This window comes from Dipodomys ordii, unplaced genomic scaffold (genome assembly GCF_000151885.1).
Source record: "Dipodomys ordii isolate 6190 unplaced genomic scaffold, Dord_2.0 Scaffold58, whole genome shotgun sequence".
In the NCBI taxonomy this organism is placed as follows: Eukaryota; Metazoa; Chordata; class Mammalia; order Rodentia; family Heteromyidae; genus Dipodomys; species Dipodomys ordii.
In genome coordinates this window covers 6140803-6167907 of record NW_012267274.1, presented here as the reverse complement: position 1 = coordinate 6167907, position 27105 = coordinate 6140803, and the positions used below count along the sequence as shown (strand labels likewise).

The following is a 27105-nucleotide window of genomic DNA, read 5'->3' as shown; positions in this document are numbered from 1 at the left end:
AGTCAACCTGAATCTGCAAGGTAAGAAGTCCCACTGCCGTAACCCAGGGTGGAAAGCAATTCTCAAACCGTCTACCTCTCATTTTCTACTTGTACTTCTTAAACACCTGTGCCTATATTGTCCACCTCTATGCACCAGTGGCAAGCGTATGTGGGGCCCATTCATGAACCCTAGACCCTTAAATTAAATCCATGAAAATGTGGGTTTATAGACAATGCCACTCCTGCCCTCCAAATCTGATCACACTTCTGCTCTAATCAGGTACCTCCTGGGCCAGGAGATGTTTGGTCCCCTGGCCTGCCTTCACCAGGAATCCTGTTTAGGCCCCCTTATCATCAAAGTTTCCCAGCCCTCTGCTCCTTGGCTACAAAATGTCCTACTTCTTTTTAAGAAGCGCTGAGACCATTTCTTTCCCCTACTGCAAAATCCAATCATAGCAGTCCCTACACCTACAGCAACAGCCCTGAAGAAAAGTGTTTTAACATTTTAGCAGATGTCAGGATTTTTTTTTTTTTCATTCACAGAACTTCTGGGTTGTGAGTCTCCTCTGTTTCTCCTTATGGAAAAAGTAAGAATTTCCTTTTTCGGGGGGGGGGCGGACTTTTAAGAATTGCTTTTGTTTTTCCAGATGTTTCTCCCTCCCCTCTTCTTGCACAGACCTCCTGATGCTGCCCTGGCTTTGTGTGACACCCTTCCAGCACACACCAGCCCCAGTCACACCTCCTGCTGAGTCTCTATGGAGACCAGATATGCTGCTCCTCCCACTCAGCCCTGTACTTTCTAATCTCCAGCATCTTCTTCTTCGTGGTTCTCTCTTTCCAATGAAGGTAATACTGTGACTTTCCCCCTGGATCGTGGATCTGGGGCTATACAACTGCACTGACAATTACACCTTCTGCCTCAGACACACGTACACCCTGCAGAAGCCATGGCCCCGCAAGATCTGTGGTAGGGCTTTTACTGCCCTCAGCTCCTGTGGCATCAGATTACCCCACAGGCCACTTCTTAGGAACGGCGACAGATCTTACTTGCCTCTCCATCACCCACTTGGCACATTGCCTTGGGGACCACCGTTGGGAACTGCTAGCTGAAGACCACAGAGGGCACACTTCTTGGATAGCTTGAGAGGTTTGGAAGGTTCCCACAGGTGGCCTAGAATCTACACCAGAATAGAGTCCTGTTGATCTCTGCCTGGCCAGCTACCCTCCCCAAAAGCCTTACCTCAGAAAGTGTTATTAAAGATGCTCGGGGGAGAGGGGTGAACAGCTCTCCCCCAGATCCAGACCCACGGGCCCCGAGATCCAATCTCTCATGAATACTTTCCTCATCAAATTAGCCTGGTCCTGGTGCTCCTTGACATGAGCTATGCTACTTTCCTTATTCAAAATCAGGACATGCGGCAAGACTGAACTATGGTACCTGCTACAGCAGGGCCAACCATAGCTAGTAGAACCAAAGTCTGATTGATAAATGCCAAGGTCAGATTTGCACAGATCTGGACTTACAGTTCGGCTGAGCCTTGAGGGATCCCATGGGGTATGCTGATGGAATCTCCTAGGTTACTCATTTCCCATCAGTCCTATCAAGAGCATGGCTCACATAGTGTCTTGTGAGTATCGTTGTTGCAATGGCTCATCCTTTGTTCTTGTTTTCAGCATTTTGTTATTCTCCTTCCCTTCCCCAAATCAGATAAATGTAAGACACCATGTAGAAAATGAACTTTGTAACTTTGGGGAAGGGAGGAGTGTGGGAGGGAAGGGATAGTGGGAGAAAAACAAAAGAGTGGGTAACAATGTTCAACAAGAAATGCACTCATTACCTTACTCATGTAACTGTACAGCATCTTTACAATAAAAATAAATGAAAATTTATTTTTCAGCCCAAGGAACTATGTCTATGAAAATTAATAGATGCTTCCAAAATCCTGGTCCAAACCTCCACATAATAGTTCTTACCAAGGATGCCCACAGAACTATCCAAACTGTCGGATGGAACGAGATTTCTAGCACATGAATTCCCTCAGAAAAACCCAGTGATTGGTCCAAGGTTTCCTTCCACACTGAGATTTTATTTTTCCTAGTGGTAATAACGTTTCTTGTGGACATTTGGCTCATAAATAAAACAAGAACACCTAAGCCTGCTTCCATTTTCAATACAAAAATAACGTCTTGAAAAACTCTGCTGATTCCATACAATTCTTCAGAGATCAAGAAGTAATCTTTGAGAGGAAAAAAAAATGGAACATGCCAAATGTCCCACCCAGGCAACTACACCCACCCAAGTGAGACTGTAGAGTTACACCTGCTCTGGGTACCTGAGAGGAAATCATGTGCCCATTTCCTGTGAGTCACAGCCTGTTCTGTCAGGCCAGGCTACTTCTGCAGCAGTTGGTTTTTAGGGTCCCTTGGTCACCTCCAGGTTCCTTGGATCTGACACCCCCCCCCCAGCTAGAGCCCACGTTGGAGTCCAGGGTATAAATACTCCGTTGCCAGAAAACAGCTGAAAAGGACTTGATTCACCCTTATTGTAAATTGTGTTCTGTCCAGATTGTGTAGTTAATTAATAGAAGCCCCCTCACCCCCAAAAGATGGAGTCTAATGGGAGCCTGCAGGACTGGAGTAGACACACTCATGCAACAACAAGTTCTCATCCAAGTGCTTGTGAGTGTGATCTTATTTGGCAGCAGGGAATCTTCACATGTGTAATTAAACTGAAGGTCTTGGGATGAGATTTAAGGTGAGTCCTTATCAAATGAGAAGACACAGGCATCCGGAAGAACACCATAAGAAAACCAAGGCAGAGACAGAAATGGCTCAGCTATAAGCCACCAAGGCCAAGCATTGCTGGGAACCATTAAAAGCTGGGGGCCAGGCAGGGTGCAAGATTCTCTCTCAGAGCCACCAGAAGGAATCTGCAGACATCTAGATGTCAGACTTGGGCCTCGAGAATGTGAAAGAATAAATTCCTGTTGTTTTAAGCTTGGGATGATTTATTAGAAGAGCCCTAGGAAACAGATCCAGTTTCAAAACTCAAATTCCAAGGAAGACTGAGTTGTTTTGGTCAATGCTATTCTCCTACCCTGAGGCCCTTGAAGACTCATGGCCAAATGGCCAGATTTGCCCCAAGAAAACAAGAAGGGAGACCAAAGCAAAGCAAAGCTCCTTCGGGGGAGCTCTGTGGTATTCTTCCTGGGAGGGAGCAGAGGCCTGGATAGGCAGCTTTGGTAAACTGTGCCATAGTGTCACCATACTGCTCTCTGGGAGTCAGCTGACCATCATGGGCAACTGAAAGCTAATTGCATGGATTAAAACCATATAGGAGAAGAAGGGGCAAAGAACAGCAGACACAAGAATATACACCCAATGGAGTCTGCGGGGCTGGAGCAGACATACTCATGCAACAAGCTACCATGTAAAGAGACAGACTTAGATGTCGACATTGTAGTCTTTAAAACCACCTGCAGGATGCTGAAGAAAGAAATCCACCTGACAAATATGTATTCATTTAGCTGGCATAAGGTTCTGTGCCTCATCATTCACCTGTGGCCACACGGATGCTATGTGAAGGGACAAGTTAACAGCAATGGTGCTGAGGTGAGTGGAAGGGTAAAACAAAGCCACAGGCAGGTCCTAGCCCAGGAAGGAGCAGCTTCCTGGGGACTCTAGGACTCAGAAGAAAGGAGAGGTTTTCTGGACTCCTGAGCAACTGATCTGCAGATGGAGGTCCAGTTAGAAAGACGGGCTTCATGAAAGGGGAGAACTCCCTCCCACCAGCCGTGACCCCAGGCTGGATGGGAGGAGGGCTCTGGGATAGTGTGGAGCCACAGAACCTGACATGCCCTGAGTTCTGGGGCTGCCCAGCCCCCTCATACTGATCCAGACCCAAACCATCCTGAACAGACGGGTGTTACATTTGGCCAGCACTGTTTCCAATGGCAATTCCAAATATAAGCCCAAATACATTCCAGGCCTTCTGTGCTGCGGTTATTTTCGAAGGCTGCTGGGAAGGCCCAACCACGCTGGGCCAGAGCTGTACAGCCCTGTCCCTGTGCAGCGCGAGGTCCCAGGGCAACAGGAAGGCTGGCGTGTGCTTCAGAGAGAAGAAGTAGGCGCCCTCGGAAGGTAACCATGGCAGTGAGCCCCAAGGCCCCACCACATATGACCTGGGTGTGTACCCCACGGCCACCGATGAACTCACCCACTGACTTTAGGGAGAGCTCTGCTTGGAGCTGACATGAGTGGCAGACAGTGTACGCCTATGAACCCCAGAGCTGGGGGCGGGGAGGGGGAGAGGCTGGGGTGTGGCTCAGTGCCTGAGGCCCTGGGTTCTATGCTTGGTTTTGAGAAAACAATATCAAAGAACAACTACTAGTGAGTGGGTTCACATAGACTCTAGCTTATTGGCGGTAGTTCACTCTGGGTCTGGCCTGGTGTGGACAGTGGTTACTGAAGGCCTGATGTCCCCAGCCCCACTGGGCACTGAATGCATTTTCTCTTTCCTTCCTCACCATCTCTCTGGGAAGGAGACTCATATTTAAAGGGGTTCAGGAACTCATCCAGCCTCACACATCCCAGGAACAAACCCAGGTCTGGTTGGCTCCATAACCCACTGAACCCACCAGACAAGGCCCTAGTCCTCATCGCTCAGGGAAGCGGACAGGGCAGTGCCACTCTCGCCAGGATGGTCTGGGGGCTTTTCTTTGCTGTTTCTACCACTTTAGGTACACAGTGATTTGGAAGAAAGTCAATTTTGACACAGAACAACTTGTTTAGTCACAGGAGACTGGCGAGCAATTACAACAGGCAACAGCAGTAATCAAACACTTGTAAGGAAGCTGAGGAACTCCATTGCCATGGTCAACAAAGGTGGAGGGACACATGGAACATCACACTGGATATCTAGAGAAATGACAGCAGCAACATCAAATGAGTGTTCAAACAGCTCCTGTTCCCAGCACACACTCCATATTCTCCTACCACCTTGCTAGGCCACAAAGACAGGCCCATGTGGACACGCTGCTGTGAATGGGCTTATATGGTTAGGCTCACAGGAGAGGCCAGCATGGATAGACCATATGAGCAGCAGCTCATTAGATTTTAAGTTTTAGCTCCTAATTGTGAATTAGTTCATCAGCCTTATCTCCAGGGGAGGACTCTGAAAGTTCTATTTCCAAGGACACGAGTTTGGTGAAACCTCTCTGTAGTTGATTTCCTTTATAATATTTTTGTTCTCTGTTTTGTGCATCTATGTGTGTCTGTGTGTGTATGGTATTGGGATTTGATCTCAGGACCTTGAGTTTGTTACAACAGCATTCTACCTTGTGAGTCATTTTTACTGTTTGTTTTTGGAGGTAGAGTCTAGGGAACTTTTCTGCCTGGGCTGGCCTCCAGATCTCAAACTTCTGAGTAGCTAGGGCTATTGGCAGGTGCCACTGAATGACAGACTCATATCATATTTTTGTTGAGATATAATCCATTCACCATACAATTTGCCCTTAAAACTCAGCAGATTTTAAGATATGCACAAAGTTGTTAGAGCATTACCACTGTCAAACATGAGAACATTTCCATCACCCCAATAAGTGGCTGTTGTTTTAGCAGGCCAGACCCCAGAGGGGGCCATGTCCAAAATCACTAAATCTGCTCAGAAGCATGCCAAAGCACAAACTCAGACAGGTGCAAGCTCTTGGTGGCCTTCAGTTGGGAAATTCAGTCCCGGTTACCTCTCTGTGCATCCGACCCTGAGAAAGGATGCGGTGGGTGCTGATGTGGGGGGCATGGGGCTCTGACTCCTCCTGGGCCGCCTCTCCCCAGTGACACTGCCTCCGCCCTTCCTACGCTCCTCCAGCCCCTGCCTGCAAGCCTCTCAACACCACTAACGCGAAAAGCCACATCTCCTCACCCAGCAGCCTGAGAGGTGGCCACACTTGTGTCCTCCAATTCACCAACCCCACCTCACAGTCCTGCAGCCACATGAGAGACATAATAAATGCGGTCATGGACATCAAAGCCCGAGCAGCTGGCCTCATTATTCTCCACTGCCAGCATCCAAATTCAAATCACTGATCAATAACTTCCCAGCCTCTAATACAGTGCCACAGATAATGATTATGGACGTGTTCTCCTCAAGAAACAAAAGGCCAGTGCAGGTGGCTGGAAAGGAGCCCTTTTGTCTCCCTGAATCACAAACTGTGACTATGTCATCATGAGGCATGAGGCAGGCCTGGCTAGGCTAGCTTACTTGGAGGAAATGCCAAAGGTCACCTTAGGCTGGACAGGTGATACTGATGAGGCTCACTTTCTACCAGGTAAGAGCATCCATATTTGGACCTACAACACATGTAAAGGGTACAAAACTGCCAGGTGCTGGTGGCTCACACCTTTAATCCTGGCTCCTCAGGAGGCTGAGATCTGAGAATCACGGTTTGAAGCCAGCCTGGGAAGAAAAGTCCATAAAAGCCTTTTCTCTAATTAAGCATCAAAAATCTGGACATGGTGTTGTGGCTCAGCAGTAGAGAGCAATCCTTGAGGGAAAATGATAAGGAAGAGCACCCAGCCCTAAATTCAAGCCCCAGTACCAGTACCTCCCCAAAAAGTGGAGGGACTCCCTGTTCTCTGGGGCCACTAAGGGAGCAGAAATCATTTCTTCCCCTCAAAGCCCAACATTTCTTGAGCATAGTTTGGCTCTTTTCAGGAATTGCAATCCTGGGTGCTCACCCAGGTCCTCAAAGTGGAGTCGGGACCTCTGGAACAGCACAAACATTTCTGAGGGCTCTTGTGACTCACTGGAGATGGTGACAGCTGACATCTGTATGGAGGAGAAAACTCAGGAGCTCCCAGCAACCACTCAGGTGACCAGTCCAGGACAGCTTCCACATATGAAACCTGGATACACATGCTAACCACTCCTTCAATGCTGATCAGCCGTAGGACAACAAATCCTTGAATTCTCCCTGGCTGCCCACAGTATATTACCCTATCTAGCCTGTGGAATACCTCATAAGCGCTTTGCCTCAAGGTGTCTGTCTCCCAAACCCTCTCCATGAACCACCCTTTGCAAACATTCCCTGGGGGAATACAGACAACCAAAGGCTCTGCAAACACCCCTACCCCCCCACCTCCATAAACACTGTGGAACACACTGGGATTTCCAGCTTGATGGTTTTCCCCCACTAGTAATCCCAGGTGGTCACTCCTGAATGGTCCTCAGAGAGGACTAACACAAAGGCCTCTGCTGTCCTTGTGGCCCTCTGCTGCCTCCTCCTCCCTGCTTGGAGGCCTGAGCCAAACCCCCTCACCCTTGGGTGGCTGGATGGCTCAGTCCTATTACAATGGCCTTAGGCTACTTCTGAGGCCCACAGAAAGGTCTTCCCTGACACTAAAACAGGAGGACTTGGCGAAGTCAGATGCCTGTGTGCTGTACTGGAGGTTGAACTTGGGGCATCCTGCTCTTGCTTGGCTTTTTTGCTCAAGGCTAGCATTCTACCACTTGAGCCACAGCTCCACTTCTGGCTTGGTGGGTGCTTAATTAAGAGTCTCATGGACTGTTTTGGTTATGTGCTGGTGTTACTGGAACTTGAAGTCAGGACATTGTGCTCTTGCTTGGCTTTTTCATTCAAAGCTGGTGCTCTACCACTTGAGCCACACCTCCATTTCCAGTTTTTGCTGGTTATTTGGAAATAGTCTTTTCTGCCCAGATGGCTTTTAATCATATTCCTTAGATATCAGCTACCAGAGTAGCTTGGATTATAATTACAGGCTTTGGCATAGTGGAATTGCTCAAGTGGGAGAGAACTTGCCTACAAGTGGGAGACCCTGAGTTCAAAACCCCAGTACTAACAAAAAGTAGAAATAAAAAAATAAATCAACAGAAAACCGATTACAGGCATGAGGCACCAGTGCCCAAATAACAGGCAGCTTAAGTAGTCTCTCCAGTTCCCTCTGCCCTTCTTAATCCCCCAAGGCAGAGTGAGAGCTGGGGTGGAAGGGCTGAAGGTCAACTTAAGGCTCCAGTCCAGCACCTGTCTCTCCACAAACCCACTTCACACAAGAGGCAGTCTCATGCACGCGCCCCAGGAACCGACTCGTGACAGAGGTGAAATGCTTGGCTCTTCATCAGACCTCAAGACTCCCCAGGTGACTTTGGGTAGATAACCTTACCCCTCTGAGCCCACACACCTCACCTGTGCTCATGTCCTGACAGAACGCTCACCTGTTGGCAAAGCCCCAGTGAGGCCCTGTCTGAACAGGACTCAGCAGAGGTCGGCTTGAGCAGGTGCTCCAGTAATGTTAGATCTGGATTTCACTGGGGCCCCTCCACTAGCCACAGGTCCCGAGGGCCATGTGATGGTTCATTCTCCTATGTATGGAGTGCCACTGGCTCATCAAGGAGTTCGATAGATGGTGAGTGAGTGATCAGCCTAGTTCTCATTAGGTACTGCTGACACCTAATACTAATACTAATAATAGTATCAGATAATATTTTTCCATTTATCCAGCATCACTTAAATACATTTCTATGTATGTTGAGTCATTTAATTTTTGTCTTCCTAAAGGTAGGCCTATTCCCTTCCTATTCCCCATTTCATTTTACTGAGAAGGAAGTGAGACACATAGAGGTTAAATTACTTGCCCCAGGCTGGAAAGCCAGTGAGTGGCAGAGCTGTAGACCTAATGTGGACTGTCCAGGCACCTGGCAGCTATTCTATCATCATGACCCCAGGACACACATCCTTCGCATGCACACACACACACACACACACACACACACACACACACACAAAGAATGCACATATACTCACACACCCTCATGACAACTCTTCATTCTACAGATGAAGAGAAATCATGAACTCTGATTCCTATCCAAATGTTTAGCCAAGTGATTACTCCGTGTCCCCAAGGGCAACCACATATAAACAGACGCCTTTCATTAAAAGCCCCATTCACTTATCCTCATAAGTAGATAAGTTATTTAGACAGTCCGGGGAATTGTTGTTTTTTTTTAAATCAGTTTATATAAGCAGATGAAGAAAACAGCTACCCAAGTTCCAAGGCTCTCAAAAGATGTGGGTCAAGATCCAGTCTAAATAACTGAGTTTGTATGAAACGTAAGAAAAGAACCATCCCTGTGGTGGTGGACACTGTACTGAGACTTCACGCAGAATTACAGACAAAATGGAGACATAGCAAAATCCACAACAGATGGTGCCTGACCCCTCTCCAGGAGTCCCTGGAGTGGAAGAGGAATGCGATGAGGTCAAAGAGCCAGCACCTTCCACCGTCTGTCACATCCACTGGGGGCTGTAAGGGTCCCTGAGTTAAGGAGCAAACTTCGTTGTCCGCATCTCACAAATGAAGAGGCAGGAGGCTAATGTGAGCTGCATTTGAACAGTGCTGACCATGTAAGAGTGGATTAAATGAAAAATTCTGCCTGTAGTTTCCTAATTAAGTAGGTGACTTAGCAGAGAAATGCATTACTTTAGTTCAAAATTATTGCAATTTCTTACGCAGAGCAACTTGGAACCCAGATTCTTGGCTGGCCTCTGTCATCTGAGCCATCCCACCCACTTCTTTCCATTATTCCTCTATTCTCTTCCAGAAAAAAAAAAGGACTATTTACATCTTTCTCTGGAAACTTAATTTGACTTGACTTCTGACCCCAACATTTTTCACACACTCTACCTTGGATTAATTATAGAAATACAGCTATATGTAAATATAAAGCTAGAAATAATCCCCTTACTCTCCCCTGCCAAGCTGATGTGCAGAAGGAAAAGAATCATTTGGACTCATCCAACTGGCATCAAGCAGCCCAAGGCATCTCCCACGTGCAGACGTGCAAGGTCATAAAATGACTAAAGTGGGCTAAAGGCCCAGAAGCCAGTTAGACTAATGGGGCCTGGGGTTCATGGTTTGTTTCCTCAAGAGTGACCTAAACACACAGTATTTATCATCATCTCTATGGCTAAGACAGGGAAGCCAGCCACTACAGATAGGCCGTGAGGCTCTGGGTTTCCAAAGGAGAGATTCCTATGGTTGCATATTTTTATAAATGTTTCCAGAGCAATGAAACAGCTGCTGCTGTCAGTAACTCAGAGAAAAACATGCACAGGACACCCGCCCACAGGAGTAGGAGCCAGCCTGAAGCCGGCGGCTTCTCTGGGCTGCAGGACAAAAGTGCGGCTCCTGAGCATTGGGTTGGCAATGCAGAGTGCAGGGGTGAGAGCTGGCTGCTCTTCATCTTCACATCTGTGCTCTCCTCCACATGAACTGGCTGTGGCTGGCTTCTAACCAACAGGAGATGGCAAGTGTGATGGAATGTCACCCCTGTGATTAGGCAACAAAGGATCATGACTTCAGATCTACTAACTCCCCCTTGCTACTTTGATGAAGTCAACAGCCATGTTGGAAGGCCTCATGACAAGGGAGTGAGCACAGTCTCATCTAACAACCAGAAAAGAATAGAAGCCCCAGTTCAACAGCCCTTAAGGAGCTAAATTTATCTAAAACGCAAAACACCTCACTACCCAGTTAAGGGGGCACCTCAACTATCTCCTTGAGAAAGACCCTGAAGCAGAGAACCAGTAAAGAGTTGTCCAAGTTCTTGACTCTCAGAAACTGTAAAATAATTGGGTATTGGGCCGGGAAGGTGGCAAGCTGGGAAGGTGGCTCAGTGGTAGAGTGCTTGCCTTGCATGCATGGGGCCCTGGATTTGATTCCTCAGCACCACATAAGCAGAAAATGCCAGAAGTGGCTCTGTGGCTCAAGTGGTAGAGCACTTGCCTTGAGCTGAAGAACTGAGGGACAGCACCCAGGCCCAGAGTTCAGGCCCCTTGACTGACAAAATAATAATAATAATAGTAGTAGTAGTAGATAGCTAACAGAGCAGGTTACTCATGAGCGCCTGAGCATTCTGACACATATGTCTGGGCCAGAGAGGCAAGAAGCCTTTCTTTACCTTTGGTTCCTAACATAGAGTATTTGTTAGAGAGAGAAGGAAAAGAAAGAAAGGAAGGAAGAAATAGAGGGAATGTGAAAGGAAAGAAGGAGGGAAAGGGGGGAAAAAGGAGAGAAAAAAGAAGGAAAGAAGAAAGGAAAAAAGGCAGGAAGGAACAAAGGAAAGAAAGAATGAAAGAAAGAACAAATGGAAAGAAGGATGAAGGAATGAAGGAAGGAGATAGAGATATAGCCTTGTGCTGGTGGCTCATGCTTGTGTAATTCTAGCTACTCAGGAGGCTGAGATCTAAGGATCTCAGGATCCTCTGCGATCTGAGGATCTCCAAGCCAGCCTGGGCAGACAATTCTGAGAGATTCTTATCTTTGATTAACCAGCAAAAAGCCTGACAAGGAGGTGCGGCTCAAGTGGTACAGCAATGGCCTTGAGTGAAAAAGCCAAGCAAGAATGAGAGGCCCTGAGTTCAAGTCCCAGTACTGATACCAAAACAACAACAACAAAAACATTGTTGCCCAAGGAGGACCCTTCCAAGATGGTGGACTTGTGCCTGGGTCTTGAAGATAAGGTGGGCAAGTCCTGCTCCTGGCAAGCAGCTGAGCCTGGCCAGCATGGCTGCCCACCTGCTCAAAGGCTCACCTTCATGGTGCTTGTGCTCTTAGAGGTAGAGCCAGAATTCCAGGGGGAAGGCACGCTGGGTTCACTCTCCGGAGGACACATCATCTTTGCCTCTCTGGAGAGCTGCCCTCTCTGCAAAGGATGATTCTTTCCACTGATTCATATTACTCCCTTGTTTATGTGGCAAACATAAACTACTTCTCATCGTTTAAAGCCCACTCTGGCATTGCTCCTGCAGCGCAGTGGCCCTTCCCACTCAAAGCCCGTTCCCTCTCCCCACCTCTGGTTCTTGCTAAGTCTGCTAAGCCATGCCTGACCCCCCTGACTAGCCCAGGAGCCCCCACTCCCTGGCCAAAGCAGAGCTGGCATAAACAGAAGCAAGTGCAGACAGCCTGGTCCCCACCTCTGCCCGAAGGGCTACCAAACCCTGCTGTTTTCACTCCAGGCCCTGAAGCTGGGCACGGCCTGACCTTCCTCAGGATGGGAAAACAGGAGGAGTGACAGGAAGCCACATGAACAGACAGTGTTCCACCCTGCAAACTTGGGCTAGTGGGGGTACAGGGGAGGGAGGCAGAGCAGCTGTGAAAACACCTCACCGGGTGGTGCGGGGTCAGTTCCCTGGGCAAGCCTGCCCCTTCAGGCAGCAGGCCACACAACAGATTCTGCAGTTGTCGGTTCTCCAGGAGAGCACCTCAGGATAGCACAGCTGTTCTGGCCTAGGGAACCCGGCCCACTTCATAAGGGCTGAGCTCCTGCTTGGCCAGCAGCAGCAACTTGAAGCTGAGGTGGGCTCCGAGGCTGGGAGACTCACAGAGAAGAGGGAATGCGTGCAGCAGCTGCCCTGGCCCAGGCGGGCTGTGGCGCACAGGTGTGGCAGTCACTCTGGGAGGAGCTGCACCTGCTCGGAGGCCTTTGCAGACCTCAGTTTGGCAAGCATGTCCTCAGGTGAAAGAAGAGGCTAGACGGTACACACCGCACTGTACTCATCTGCATAGAAAAGAAATCTACAAGAAAATGCATGGACGTATAAACTGTAATCATCGGAGTGAGAGAGTATAGGTGTATGTGAAAAGTTTTCTATACAGTTTTCTAATGTATTTTTTTTTTACCATTCTGCTCTTTTCTTCCCTCCCTCCCTTCTTTCCTCCCTCCCTTCTTCCCTTCCCCCTCCCTGCCTCTCACTTTTTTATTTTGGCAATACCAATGTTTGAACTCAAGGCCTCACACTTGCTAGGCAAATGCTCTACCACTCTATCCACACCACCAGTCCTGCTTTTGGAGTCCTGGTTATTTTGGAGATGGAGTCTAGCAAACTTTTTTATCCAGCCTGGCCTCCAACCCTAATCTTCCAAATCTCAGTTTCTTGAGTAGCTAGTATTATAGTCAACTTCTATTTTGTAACATGCCTATTGTTACCCTTGGGGCAAGGCTGTGACAAATCACCACACTGAAGTAGCACAGAACAATAGGAATTTATTCCTTTATTGATCAGGAAGCTGCAAATCTAGAATCCATCTGGTTCCTTCTGGGAGCTCCAAGAGAGAACCCATTCTAAGCCTGTCTCCCAGATCAGGTGCCAGAAATTACTGGCATTCTTTGGCTGGAGGCCATATACCCCACATCTCTTCACAGAGCAGGCTCCCGGGTCCAGCATGACCTCATTTTAACTTAAGTGCATCTGCAAAGACCCTATTTCCAAATAAAGACACAATCATAAATACTGAGACCTAGAACGTCAGCATGGATTTTTTTGGAGATATAATTCAACCCATAACAAAACCCGGTTAGCCCAAAGGAAAGCAAGACACAAAGAGCTGTGGCCTCCTCTGTCTTTTAAATATTTGGTAAGTTCTCCCCATTTGGAAAAACTAGCTAGAACTAGAGAAGACCATTGGACCAATGTGTGAGGCCACCAAAAAGGCAGACTTGGTCTCAAAGCAGGAAGAACTGAGTTTCCCAACTTACACTTGCCATCTTGGATGAGGCTGTCTTACTTCAGACTAGAGCCCCTCCCCCCTGACTTCTGATGTGGTAGCAATTAGAGGGAGCACTGGACTAAAAAAAATTAAGGTCCTGGTAGTCCTGTGATTGACACACACCTGGTCAATGACTTAAGTATCCCCCCAGTGCTGGCAGGGTCACCCCAGTATTGTCTATTCAAAATCACAGATTAAGCAAAGCAGCGCTGTTTCCTCCTTTGGGAATCAAGACAAATTAAAAAGCACAGTTCAAGGAAAAAAGTATCAACCAATTTGGGGGAGGGGAGGAGAGGAGGCAGGTATGGAATTCTTGCAGTAAGACCACACAAAGAACCTCAACACCCTTGATCTTAGGATGTTTCCCCACATCCTAAGATCACCCCACATTCTCAGGTCAAACCCCCCAGAGGCCTTGACCCACAGCCTAGCATCAGAATTGCTGAGAAAACAGTCTACAATTTGTTTAAAGGCTGGGAGCATTGTATTAAAATAACATTTACATAAGAAATAGCCGTAATGTAGCAAGTTTAGCTTGTTTATTTTTGGTTTGTTTTTTCTTAAAGTGGCAAAGTCCTATTTGTGGTGAGAAGCAAACATTGTGCTCCAAAACACCTTTTTTTCCCACCCAAATGCAAAGCACCCACCCCCCCTGCCCCCACCCCAGGGCTCACCTCTCCACAGGGTCCCTGAGCATGACAATGAGTTTGGCGTCGGGCTGAAAGGCATGGATGAAGTCCTGGGTCAGGAATGGCGGCTCACCATCTGTGCTATTGTCATAGAAGAAGGTCCAGGCATTGTTATCCCACATGGTGGAGGCACTGGCCTCCCCTGAAAACAGAAGATCCAGCAAATGAACAGGTGCTGGGGTAGGGGGTAGGGCTCCCACTTGGGTCTGGGGGCCAAGTCTGGCTCGCATGCCTTTCTCTTAAATAACTGTGACAGGCAAGTTGGTCAGCCATCACAGACAGTGAGGACTCTGGGGAGAAGTCCCACTCCTACTACAGCATCCTCCTACCTCCATGGCAGGGACCCCGTGGCCCCTAAGGCCCTCTTTTCCCCTGCCCATCTCTGTCTAGAAATCCAGGCAATCTGCACAACACCGAGTATCCCAGTCCCCCCAGAGCTCCTCTCTCCAGGATGAACAAAAACATAATCTCTAATTGCGTCCATAATAGTTCCACTACATAATGCTTAGCTCTGCTGGCAGCTCATTGCTCTGAGGCATTTTAAGGGCCCACTGAGAATGTATTAGATGGTTTTCTTCAGAAAGTGTCAGGGAGAAAGGCTGTTTGGGGAAGCTGACCCTCACTGGAAAGTTGGATGCAATTTGTGTGCGTCTTTCCTGAGAACCATAACAAGTTAGTGACAGAACACACTCTAGGACCAAATGGGAGAAAGGCTTTGCCAAAAGCCCAGGGGGCCTCAGCCCCGGGGTCTGTCTTCTGCAAGGCCAGCTGTCTACCATCCACACCTCTAGCACTCAGTGTGCACTGTACAAACAAGTCTCAACCCTGTTTTCTCATGGTCCATATAACTGAAGGAAGACACTGTTAAGTATACTTTCAGAAGGACAGCGGTGAGGACAATGCACAGGGATCTAAACAACACAACCTCTCTGAGGTAACCGAGCTCATTATCTATAATTTTTTTTAAGGAATATCTTCAGAGACTTAGAAGAGAAGGCAACTCAGTCAATGAGTTCTACAATCAATATCCAGACAGGGTGCACAGAACTATGGGTCATATCTCAAAAGTCTTTCGTTCAAGGAGAATCTGAATCAAAAGACAGTGTCTTTGGTCAGTGCTAAGCGCATTAGGGCCTCATTTCTTCTGTTGGATGTGTAATCATGTCAGCTGAGCATTTCTGTCCTGGCCTGCTTTCCTTTATTATTTTTTGTAAGACATAATTCTCTAGGATACAAAAAGGCAACTCAATCAGAACTCCTTTGAGAATTCTCCTCACAATGAATAGAGAATATAAAAGACAGGCGTACCTAACACGAAATTGGCATAAATTCTTTCAGCTCTCAGAAAGGAACTGATTCTAGAACCACAGGGGCATTTGTCCTTCTTCCCAGATGTCTGTCCATTCATCCTCTATCTGCCTAGAAACCATTCATTTGGTATCTAATCTGTGCCCCTCTTTGTGCTCAGCACTCACTGGGGTCAGATGAGGAAAACAAAACACGTGGACTTTATAACCCTAAAGGGAGGGACAGACAATTGAAGAAGTCATCAAGAGACAGGTGTGGTAGTCCACACTTGTAATCATAGCTGCTTGAGAGATAGAGGTAGGAGGATTGTGTTCTAAGAATGGTTCAAGCATAGTTAGTGATAACCTATCTCAAAAACAAACTAAAATCAAAAGGACTGGGATGGGACTCAAGTGGTAGAACTTAAGCTCTTAACATGAATGAGGCCCTGATTTCAATCCTCAGTACTGGAAGGAAAAATGAAAATCCATCAGAAGAGTTGAGAGTATATAGCTCAGTGTTAAAGCACCTGCCTAGCAGCTGCAAGACCCTAAAGGAGAGCGTGCCCCTCCCCCAGTACAGGGGAGGAAGGGAGGGACAGAGGAAGGGAGGGAGGGAGGCACAAGATACCACGTGAAGTGCAGAGACTAGACAGACAGGGTGCTGTATCAACAGAAGCAGGGGCCTTTCAACATGTCCAAATCTCCAGCCTCCTGTGTGCCTCTCACTGCCAGAGAATGCTAAGGAAAGGCTCCTTCTGATCTTGCCCCAAGGTGGTGAAGGCTTTCTGGCTCTGCCAAAGCTCCAAAGGGAAAGAAGGGCGAAGCTGAGCTGAGTCACATTGTGGGGAGGAAAGAAGCCCAGAACTGACCTGGCCCAACAATCTCCCTGAACAGACATAAAAACTGAGTTCAGCCCAAAGCTTGACTTGTTATGTAGCAGGGCCAGACGCCAGCTCTTCATCTGCCTGTCCACCCTGCCTATCATGTCATGAGACCACCATAAAGCATATCAACTCCAGCTTTAGAATAAATACCAGTGTGGTATTTTGACTTTCTGTCCTTTTTAAAACCTAACAGTAACTAAAATTAGAGAACTAATCAAGCTTCCTTTCTCATTAACGAAGCCTCGGTTTCCTGGACACAGGATGAATAAGTTTCACTCTTTCACAGAACCTGAGATTTCCCAGAGGCACATGGTATGGGAGTCACAGCAAAATATTAATTATACTTATTATTCAGGGGTATTTGGGCCTCCAAGTTTGAAAAAAATAACAGCCAATTCATACTGCAGGTTGGGGACACCCACTGGCTCCCAGTGATCTGAGTTAAAAAAAAATCAATTTGGGCTTTGGCATAGACTAATATCTCCTTGATGGGACAGTTACAAGGAGAGATTCTTATACAAGCAGCTGATTGCAACTCATCCTGCTCATGGAGAGATTTGCTGGGTTTACAGAATCAAAATATAATACACCCAGGAAAATTCAAAACTAGATCAATACTGCCAGTAACCAACTTGAGCAAAAGATGTGATGAAAAGTCTCTCTTTCAGAAGGTATCAGCAATACTCACCTTGTTCTGAGCTGATTTCCAGTAAAAAGAGCTATGACTGAGTCCAGAGATCTAAATGTACAATATGCTGACTACAGGTAATAATATCATAATGCATGCCTGTGGTAAGGTGCCAAGAGAGTAGCTCTCAGGTGCTCTTACCATAAAAAAAGGAAACCATGTGAAGAAATAAATGTGCTAATTTTTGTTGCAGTAATCATTTCATTATATATAAACACATATTGCATATATGTTATATACATATATAGATTCTATTATGTAATGATATATATATATGCATATTATATATATACACATTATATGTAAGCCAGAAGCTGGTGGCTCACTTCTGTAATTCTAGTTACCTGGGATGCTGAGAATGGGAGAATCTCAGTTTGAGGCCAGCCCAGGCAGAAAAGTTCACAAGAACCACCCTCCCTTCTACTCCCCCAACCCCACCTTTCTCAACCAATCAATAGCAGCATGTTGGCACATGCCTGTCATCCTAAACTGCATGGGAGACAGAGACTGGGAAGATTCCAGGCCAGCCTGGGCAGAAAAGTCAGCAAGAATCCTACGTCTCAATGGGTGTGGGGATACATGCCTGCATTCCTATCTATAACTAACAGGAGATTGTTGTCCAAGCATGCACGTGGCAGGAATAAGACCCTATCTCAAAAATAACTAGCACAGAAGGGAGAGGTATAGCTCCAGCAGTAGACTGCCAGCTTTGAGCAAAAAAGCCAAGCAAGAGTGCAAGGCCCTGAATTCAAACCCAGTACTGGCACGAAAAAAGGGCTGGAGAAGTAGCTCAGCAATGAAGCACCTACCTAGCAAATGTGAGGTCAAGTTCAAACCCTAAAACTATCAAAAATACAACCCCAAACATATGGGTACAACTAAATATTCACAATCCAAAAGAACACTTTAAAGGGTTAAGGTATATGTTCCAAACCGTCTTACAGATTTTTGAGTGATTAATCAAACAACCTCATTTTGAATTCCCATAGGCATTAGGCTGACAGCTGCTTTTACCCAGGGACTGAGTACAGATGGTGCCCAGGGCTGTTCAGTTCAGGAGATGCTGCTTTCATGCCTCTTAGGATGGCAGTAGCCCAGGTTACAAAAGCACAAGTATTAAATCAATGGTTAATCAGTAGTCTAACTTGGATCAGTGGACTCTAATAAGAAGTCACACATGCCTGTTTAAAAGTTAAAAACAAAGGAAATTAATACTTTTTCAAAAAGTCATTTCAGCTATCCTAAGTCTTCATAGAATGGACAAGCTGTTTAATGTTTCTGTTTTATATTACTGGTAGAAGGGAGGAGAACATTTATGCAGATGTATAAGTGACAGCCTGGCGAGGGAGGGAAGGAATGCTCAGTGGTCATCTACAGCCATCTGCAAACGCTCTGCACATGAGGCAGAGCAGCCCAGAGAAGTACTCTCCCAAGCCCTGAGGCTGCCCACCAGCCATACCAATAATGATCTTATTCATCTTGCTCTGCTCTTTTGCAGAGCTGGCTTGCAGTCCCTGATGGATCTGGTGTGCAGCCAAGTCAAAGAGGTCCAGGTAATCTTCCACAGGGTAGCGGTCCCGCAGCCCATCCCTCAGGCGGACAATTCCTGCAAGGACCAAGAAGCAGATTATTAAGGACAAAGTTGCTATTGCTGGGGTGGTGGTCTCCTAGACAATCACCAGGAAAGGGAAGGGAGGGCCCAAGGGGCCCACCCACAGCAGGGTTCAGGTGAAGTGTCAGCAGAGGTTACCTCAGGGACCTCTGGGAACTGCTACCCCCTTTCCAAACATGCATGCATGCTTCCCGCCAGGATGGGCAGGGGCTGCTGAGAGCATCCAGGAGGGCCAGACCTTGAGACTTGGTTAACAAGCGCACCATGTGAGGCTCCAGTGAGTGGGCAGCAGTGGCACCCAGGATACACACAGTGTGCCAACCAGGAAGAGTTTGGAGAAAGTCAGCCAGCGAGGAGGACCACATCCTGCCACCTCCATGGTGCCTCTTTTTACACAAGCCTGGCAGCATCTGCCTGCTGCTTGTTCACATGGTAAGGGGAACTGGTCATCTCTTGGATGGATATATTCTGGCATCAGCCACACATGGATGAAATTTGACCTTTGTCTTAAAATTGGGCAAGTGCTCACAGAAATGGAGAAGCAAAGGGTGAACAAATGCAGCAGTGGTATTCATTGGATACTACGTTGAAAATGTTATACAACTTGTGGGTGGGGACAGGAGGGAAAAACTGGGAAAGAGCAAAGGGAGCAGGTGACTCTGTCCAAGAAAGAAATGCACTCAATATATCTCGCTAATGAAAAGGTGACCCCTCTGTACATCACCTTTATGATAAGAATTTTTAAAAATTAAAGTAAAAAAGGGCAAGTTCCACTTGCAAAAGTGTGTGTGTATATGTGTTTGTGTGTGTGTGTGTGTGTGTGTGTGTGTGTTGGTACTAGGGCTTAAGCTCAGGGACAGGCACAGTTGGGGGGGGGTCCGGTCGTGGGGCCTGAACTCTGGGCCTGGGCACTGTCCCTCAGCTCTTCAGCTCAAGGCTAGCTCTCTACAACTTGAGCCACAGCGCCACTTCTGGCTTTTTTTTTTCTTTTTGCGCATGTGGTGCTGAGGAATCGAACCCAGGGCCTTGAGCATGCAAGGCAAGTGCTCTACCACTGAGCCACCTTCCCAGCCCAGTTGTTGCTTTTTCACTTAAGGATGGTACTCTATCACTTGAGCCATAGCTCCACTTCTGGATTTTGGGTAGTTAACTGGAAATAAGAGTCTCATGGCCCTTCCTGACCAGGCTGGCTTTAAACCATGATCCTCAGATTTCAGTCTCCCAAGCAGCTAGGATTACAAGCATGAGCCAACGGCACCAAATTTTAGTAAACATGAACACACACACACACACACACACGTGTGCGCCCAATACCTCAGCAACTAAAATGACTGCATAATAGAAAGAGATTATCTGTGGTCTAGGCAATACCAGCTTCTAAGGCTTGCCCCTGTTCTTTCCTAACATTGGCCAACTGGTTTTCATTAAGGGAAAACAAGAGGCCATGGAGGGAAGTTAGCACTCTGTAGTGACCAAGTGTGTTCACATACTTGGGGCTAATATACAGACCAGAAGCCTTGGCCACCAGAACAGTCACTGCTAACACACACACACACACACACACACACACACACACACACACACTTTTTGTTCAGTCCAGGATGAACAACACAATGATGAAATCCAAAATCAGTCTGTCAGGAAGCCCATAAAAAGAGATCTAAGAAACACTTGAGTTTCGTCTAGCAACCTGGGGCCCTTTATGTGGAAAACACCCTGATGTCCTGCCCAGACTTTGGCAGAAAATAGGCCATGTATCACCCTGTAGCTCCAGTGACCAAATGTCTCCTGGCAGAAGGGAAAAGGTTATGAAGAGGAAATAGTGACCAGAGGGCCCCAGGGTGCCTGGGCTGGGCTAGAACAGAAACCAGCCTACAGGAAGGGATGGACAGTATCTATGGTCAACTCATAGCAAAGCAGGGTGGAGAGAAGATTCTGTGGAGAGAAGATTCTCCGGAGATATTGCCTTTATGTTTCATACCACAACGCATGAGGCAGACAGGACAAGACACACAAGCCAAGGCTGAAAGCAGATGCCTCTCTCCCAGGTGTGGGGGCTCACAGCTGGATCCAGGCCCCCATGTCGTGGGGGCTGCTTTTCATCTAACCCGGTCCAGCCATGCATTGCTCACTGTTGGAGTCATGCACCAAGAGCACTTGCCTAGCACATGCAAGGTCTTAGGGTCATTCAATCTGTAGCACCGCCCCCATACACATATATACACACAGAAACACGAAGAGCTGCCTAGTCTGTACCAGTCCCCTTGCCCTGCACACAGGTGGCACTCAATCAATGCTTACTGGATGGTTGAAAACTGAGTTCTGGCCCTTGGCAGTCCCTGCCCATGAACTGTTGCTACGGTTTGGAAATGGTTTGAGTGTGTCCCCCAGAGGCTCACAGGATGGAAGCCTGGTCTCCGGCGAGGCGGGGCTGAGTAGGGATGGGACCTGTAAGAGGCAGGACCTTGGGGCAGGGGATGGGGTCACTGGGCTCTTCCTGGGAATGGATTAAGTGCTGATTTCTTGGAGTCACTCAGTTCCTTTGCTAGTGTGTAAAGCGAGGCCCTCTGTGTGCACTTGGCTCTCCTTCCTTCTTTCTCTGCCATGTTTTCTTGCAGCCTGGGAAAGGGGTGGGGTGGGGGTGAGAACTCTTGCCAGATTGCCAGTCTCATGCTGTCTGACCCTTCAGCCCTCAGAATCAAGAGCCAAATAAGCCCTCTTTCAGTTTCCCAGAGTCTGGTCTTTGGTGTCAGCTGCACGGAACCAGTCTAACACACCTGTGTACTAAGCAGGGGACACAGCTGGCGGATCTCGGCATCCTCACCCACTCCCGACCCAGCCCTCACCGAATCGCTTCCGGGTCCACCAGTGCGGCTCCTTGATGGCCGAGAACTTCACTTCCGGGTGCAGGCGGAGGCGGTCGTAGAGGTCGGTGGTCCCGCACTTGGGCTGCCCGATGATGTAGAAGCGCGGCAGGCAGCGCAGGCGGAAGTGCTTGCCGCGCATGTGCGACAGGTGCGCCCAGAAGGCCTTGCGCAGGGCGTCGAAGGTGGAGCGGAAGCGGCGCGAGTAGAGCACGTAGGAGTTGCTCAGGTAGGGGTCGGTGGTGTTCCTCCCCGAGAACTCCTCGTACCAACAGGGGCTCTCGCTGTTGGGGAGGAATTTGTTGGGGATTACTGAGAACATCTGCCGTGAGAGGAGAGAGAAGGGAGAGACGCACAGGAAGAAGAAACATTAGCCACGCGTGTCATCGCCACACGCCCCATGGTGCTCCCAGGAGGACCACAGGGGACCGGATCGGAAGAGGCAAGTGAGCTAAGATGGGCAGAGGGCCATCGACTTGGGTTTTCCTTTTCCCAAAATAAAAATTGCGTGAGAAAATGAAATTTCCATCAATATCCATCTGACTATGGTCCCCCCCTCCCCCCTCCCTCCCTCCCTCCTTCTCTCACACAATCTAGCTGAAATCTTCTCACCACTTGTACATTTCCGTAGCCATTCAGGACAAAAAACAATGATTAAGACCCAACAGGGAAAAAAATTAAAATTATTAAAATTAAAAATTTATTTAAAATTATTAAAAATTAAATCCCCAAATCTAGAATTCTAAGTGATGATGCTCTACAACCATGGTGCCTCCATTCCAGGCAAGAGTGCAGTCAGGAGAGGTGGATAGTCCTTAAAATAAATATTTGTAGTGGGGCCATTTAGAATTTCTTAGTGTTCCACAGCATAAACAGACAAAGCTACTGCTGTTCTGTGAAGCTGTCAAATTATCCCTGCTAGCCTAGGCACAATGGCTCATATCTATAATCCAGCTACTCTAGAGAAAGAGATTGGGAGGATCTCAGTTCCAAGGGGAAAAAAAAAATCAAACAAACCTAGACCCAATCCCAACCAACACAGTTAGTGTTTCATGTATATGGTCCCAGATGCATGAAAGCTTAAGTAGAAAGATCACTTTCCAGGCTGGCCCAGGCAAAACCACATGATCTGATCCAAAAAGTAAGCAAAAAGAACTGGAGATATGGCTCGCGTGGTAGAGTGCCTGCTTAGTAAGCTCAAGGCCCAGTTTCAACTCTAGTATCATCATGAAAAAAAAAATTATCCTGGCTACATCTGAGAAAAATTTCTATCATTTTCCTCTTGTGTTCCCAAAGATGGCGATAGGAAAGAAAGGCCTCATTTTTTTTTCATTTTCATTTTTTTTCATTATCAAGACAAACACAAGGCTACTCACGTGCAACTCCTGCCTCTTGAGATCTTGTAAGTCTGGGAGCTGTCTGGTGGTGAACTCAATCCTGGCAGTGATACTATTGATAATTAATTTAATGCTTGGATAGTCCTTCACATAAGAAATGTTATTTACAAAGGGTTGGTGATGATATTCTTTCATGTCACTGGGGTTTTCACTGTCCATCAAGCTGGGGTTACTGGGAAAACTCCCATAATGGAAAGGGGATGAGATCAAAAGCTCCTGGTGGGCCCCAGAGAGGATGTAAGAAGCCATGACTAAGGTCATTATTATCAGTCCAAATACCAGGCTACATCGCTTCCCCTTCTTAAAACGCAAAAACCCACCCCAGTTCTCGTTCCCCTCAGTCCTCACTTCGAGAACAGCAAGCAAGTTCATCTGCTTACTGTCTACACGAAACAGAATTTTGTTCTCTCCTTTGCACGTGGGGCACACCTGGTGACTGTGATGAGGGCCTTCTTGGCAGCCGACTTGCTGTTTGTGTGTGCCGTCAGGTAACAACTGTATGCAGGGATTAATGCAGTGCCTCATGATAGTGCCCGTGGGCGGCTGGCTTAGCAAGCCTAGGGCAAACCCCCAAGGAATGTCTATGCATGTGAGCTGTGCTGGAAAACTGTAAGTTAGATGTCCCAAGATTCCATAAGATGGTCAGAAAGGCCCAAGCATCAGAGGCTAGGCTAATGTGAAAATGAGCAGACACCAACACACTAGGGAACAGGAAAGCATATTCTTTGGTTCAGTTCTTCAAGATGATAAAAGGAAGCACTCTCCAACTGTCTATGTTCTGTGCAAGCCACTGTGACACAGAAGTGGTCACAAGTTCGAGTATAAGTCTGCCTAGTTCAGGTGTTACCCATGGTACCCAAAAAGGTGGGAGCAGTATCACTGGAAACCATGGAGACACATGAGAGATTAAGAGAGGTCATGGTTATCTCGTGGATGGACGGATCGGCACGTCACCACAGAGGGTCTTCACTCTTACATCATATGTTCCTCTGGAGCAAACTCCAAAAACTTCCAGATTACCTAAATAGAAAGAAAGTAAGTGTTATTACAGTATTATATTTTTATGTGGTAACAGTGATATATAGGGATCATCTCCCAGGAAGGGATTACAAGGTTGCAATTCTCTCTTCTACAGGGAGCTTTGCAGTTGTCTTTTTGTGGTACTAGAGATTGAACCAAGGGTGCTGAGCATGCTAGGAAAATGCTCTACCTCTTGAGCTACCACCTCAGTCCTTTAGTTTTTGTTTGTAACACTGGGCCTTGATCCTTTGTCTAGGCCAACCTTGAACTCTCGGTCTTCCTGCCTCTACCTCTAGAGTAGCTGAGCTTACAGGCATGACCACCAAACTTTGAAGGTTCTGTGTTTGGCTTTGGAACTCATTCTCTGCCACCAAATATGGTCCTTAACACCAGCACCATCCCCATAGCATACACCATCCCACTGTCCCTCCAATACCTCTCTGCCTATATACATCTAAGCTACAGCACCCCTGATGCAAGAGTTTGTGGCCATTCTCAGAGAAAAATTTTAAGGAGTTTTAAGTGGAAATGAGCAAAGACAAACAGGGTTAAAATAGAGTTGCCTACCATCCCTCCTTCCCCCCCGCCCCTTCCCACCCCATAGGATCAGTAGTATTTCAGCTACAGCTAATCTTTACTATGGGTTTAAGAAGCAAAAGTTAATGAAACTCTAGAAACAATGAAATGGTTCTCTTCTTCAGTAGAGTGTATCATAAAAAAAAATCATTTGACTTTAAGTTATTAAGCAATTAAATCCAATGTACAGTATTCCTCGGAGCAACATAAAATTTCAGACCTTGAAGTAATTTTTCATTTTCATCATCAGGAGAAGACATGATTCTTTAAAAATCCCATTAATGTGATCCTGTGGTTGTTCATACCACACTTTCTTAGAGATGTAATAAATGGAGCAGTGGATGAGCAAAATTGAGAGGAGACCTACTTAGTTTCTAGCTGTGGTAGACCTGAACCTACCATCTATGTGACTTTGAGCAAGCTATTCAGCCTCTCTGAGCCTTGTAAAATTAGAATGAAAACAGTTATCACCCTTGTAGGTTTGTAACAAATGGTAAATGACTTAACATGTGTAAAGAGTGTGCCTAATGACTGAGAAATATTTAACACCCTATCAAGGTATGTAACATTGATAACAATAGCATCATCCATGACTATAACTATTAGGATCTTAATTGTCAGTTAATTCCAAGAACATCTGAAAGGCAATCCCAGATGGGGAAATCCCAACCCACATTATTTTTTATTATTGGTTGATACCCACAGGGGTAAAACTGACTTCCAACTCTATCCACCTCTCCACACTCCTTACTGTACTCAGAGAGGTGGCACTAAGTAACCCTCCATCAGAGCCTCCACCTACTGGCTGGAGGACAAGCAGTCAGCACCCAAGAGAAGAAACGTTCACTTCCCTTGGACCGAAAAGCCCATGTTTTCTTGAACTATGCCAAGCAGTGTTTTTCCCAAAACATCTTCCACCCACAAAATGTTCTGCATGCTGTCTGTATTTGTGTTTGAAGGATTTGGAGAAAAGTAGGAGGGGGGGGATGGAGAAAAATCTACAAGATTATTTATGGCAGGACTTTCAGGGTTTTCAATATGGTAATGAGCCCTGTGAATCCACAGCCAGGAATATAAGAAGCAAAACTGGCAAAACACAGTCGGCCAAGAAATTCTAAGGTCTCATGTTCTGGATGGAGGAGGGCAGGCCAGTAGATGCTGAGCTTGGAGTCACGCAGGGCCCAGGCAGCTGGAAGACTGGAGAGGAAGGACATGTGGGAGGAGCTCCCCTCTCTACCCCTTAGGACAGCTGGAGGGGCATGTCAGGATCCTCCAGGCTCCAGTCTCTGCTTCCAACTTGCTCAATCACCCCTGACCCATCACTTGGTACAAACAATTCCTCCAAACCAAAGAAACAAAAGGGCAAGAGCCCCTACTTGGAAACTCTACCACTGGAGCCAAGAAAACATTTTTTCACATGTCCAAGACAAGGCGAAGCTGGGGTTAAAAATGAGACTCCAACCAGGAGTTCAGCAGGAGGCAGTTCGCACCCTTCTGTCTTTCAGCTGCTAAAGGTCTAATTAGATTCTTTAAAAAAAAAAAAAAGAAAAAGAAAAGGATAAACAAACACAGACTCTGAAGCCACAAGACAAGAATGTACATAATCTGAACCCAACAGAATGGACAAAACATTCCTAACCAAAGCCAAAGTTATTTTAAGAAAGCAAAAAAACCTAGGGAAGGAAAGCTGACAGTCTCCACAGTGGGCATCACAGTGCCAGGCCAAGTGTTCTTCCCCTGCTCAACTGTCCCTCCATCCACAGCAGAAGCTGCAGGACCCATTCTCACACATACAGAACTAAGAAAAAGCAGATGCTCCTGAGCCTTGGCAAACATCAAGATGATATTTTCTTATCATTTGTCACTCATTCATGCATTCATTCACTCATCCTCAGCTCCTGGCACACAGATTGTATCTTTGGAGTTTCCTGACTGCTAGGGTCCATAGAAGCATCTTTCATGATTCATATAAGCCCTTTGGGCCATGCCCAAGTTTATGCTAATCAGTGGCCTCTAATGAGGCTATTAAGTGGCTTCAGGATGGGAACTGCCTCCCAGAAAGGCCAAACCTTGGACAGAAGCTTGGAAATCTCAACCTACAGGTAAAAGAGTAGGGCTGGAGACAGCATTAATCACCAGTGATCACCAAGGTAATCAATATGGCCTATAAGAATACCTAACTCAAGGATCTGAGGGCTCTAGGATCAGATAACACATGTAGATACAGGCATACAGGACAAAGATAGGGACGCTCCATTTCTTTCTGTCCCTGCTGGCTGATCCTGACCTTCACCCTCTATAACAAACTGCTGATCCTGAATACTTCCCTGAACACAATAAGGTTTTCAGTGAGTTACCAAAACTGCACAAGATGCTATGGGAACACACACATTTGTGGCCAATTCCCACAGGAGTGTGGGTGGCCTGGGAAACCAATACTGTGAGTGGTGTCTAAGGTGGGGCAGACCCTGAAGACAGTCCTGAAACTCCAGAGGATATCATAGTCGATAGCAAAACCCCAGGTTAGAGTGGAAGAGTTGAA

The 27105-nt window shown here is 47.0% G+C and overlaps 1 protein-coding gene across 2 annotated transcripts in view; it reads right to left on the bottom strand.

The window, feature by feature from the left end:
* The window catches only part of Chst15 (carbohydrate (N-acetylgalactosamine 4-sulfate 6-O) sulfotransferase 15), a 77911-nt gene that overhangs the window by 11108 nt on the left and 39698 nt on the right, over positions 1-27105 (bottom strand). For both annotated transcript variants that reach the window (XM_013021932.1, XM_013021933.1), the window contains exons 2-5: positions 22947-23987; positions 21553-21892; positions 18554-18700; positions 14219-14375 (exon numbers count right to left, since the gene is read on the bottom strand). In XM_013021932.1, the coding sequence (XP_012877386.1) occupies positions 14219-14375; positions 18554-18700; positions 21553-21892; positions 22947-23492 (1190 nt within the window). In that variant the 5' untranslated portion in view covers positions 23493-23987. The remainder of the gene's footprint in view (positions 1-14218; positions 14376-18553; positions 18701-21552; positions 21893-22946; positions 23988-27105) is intronic.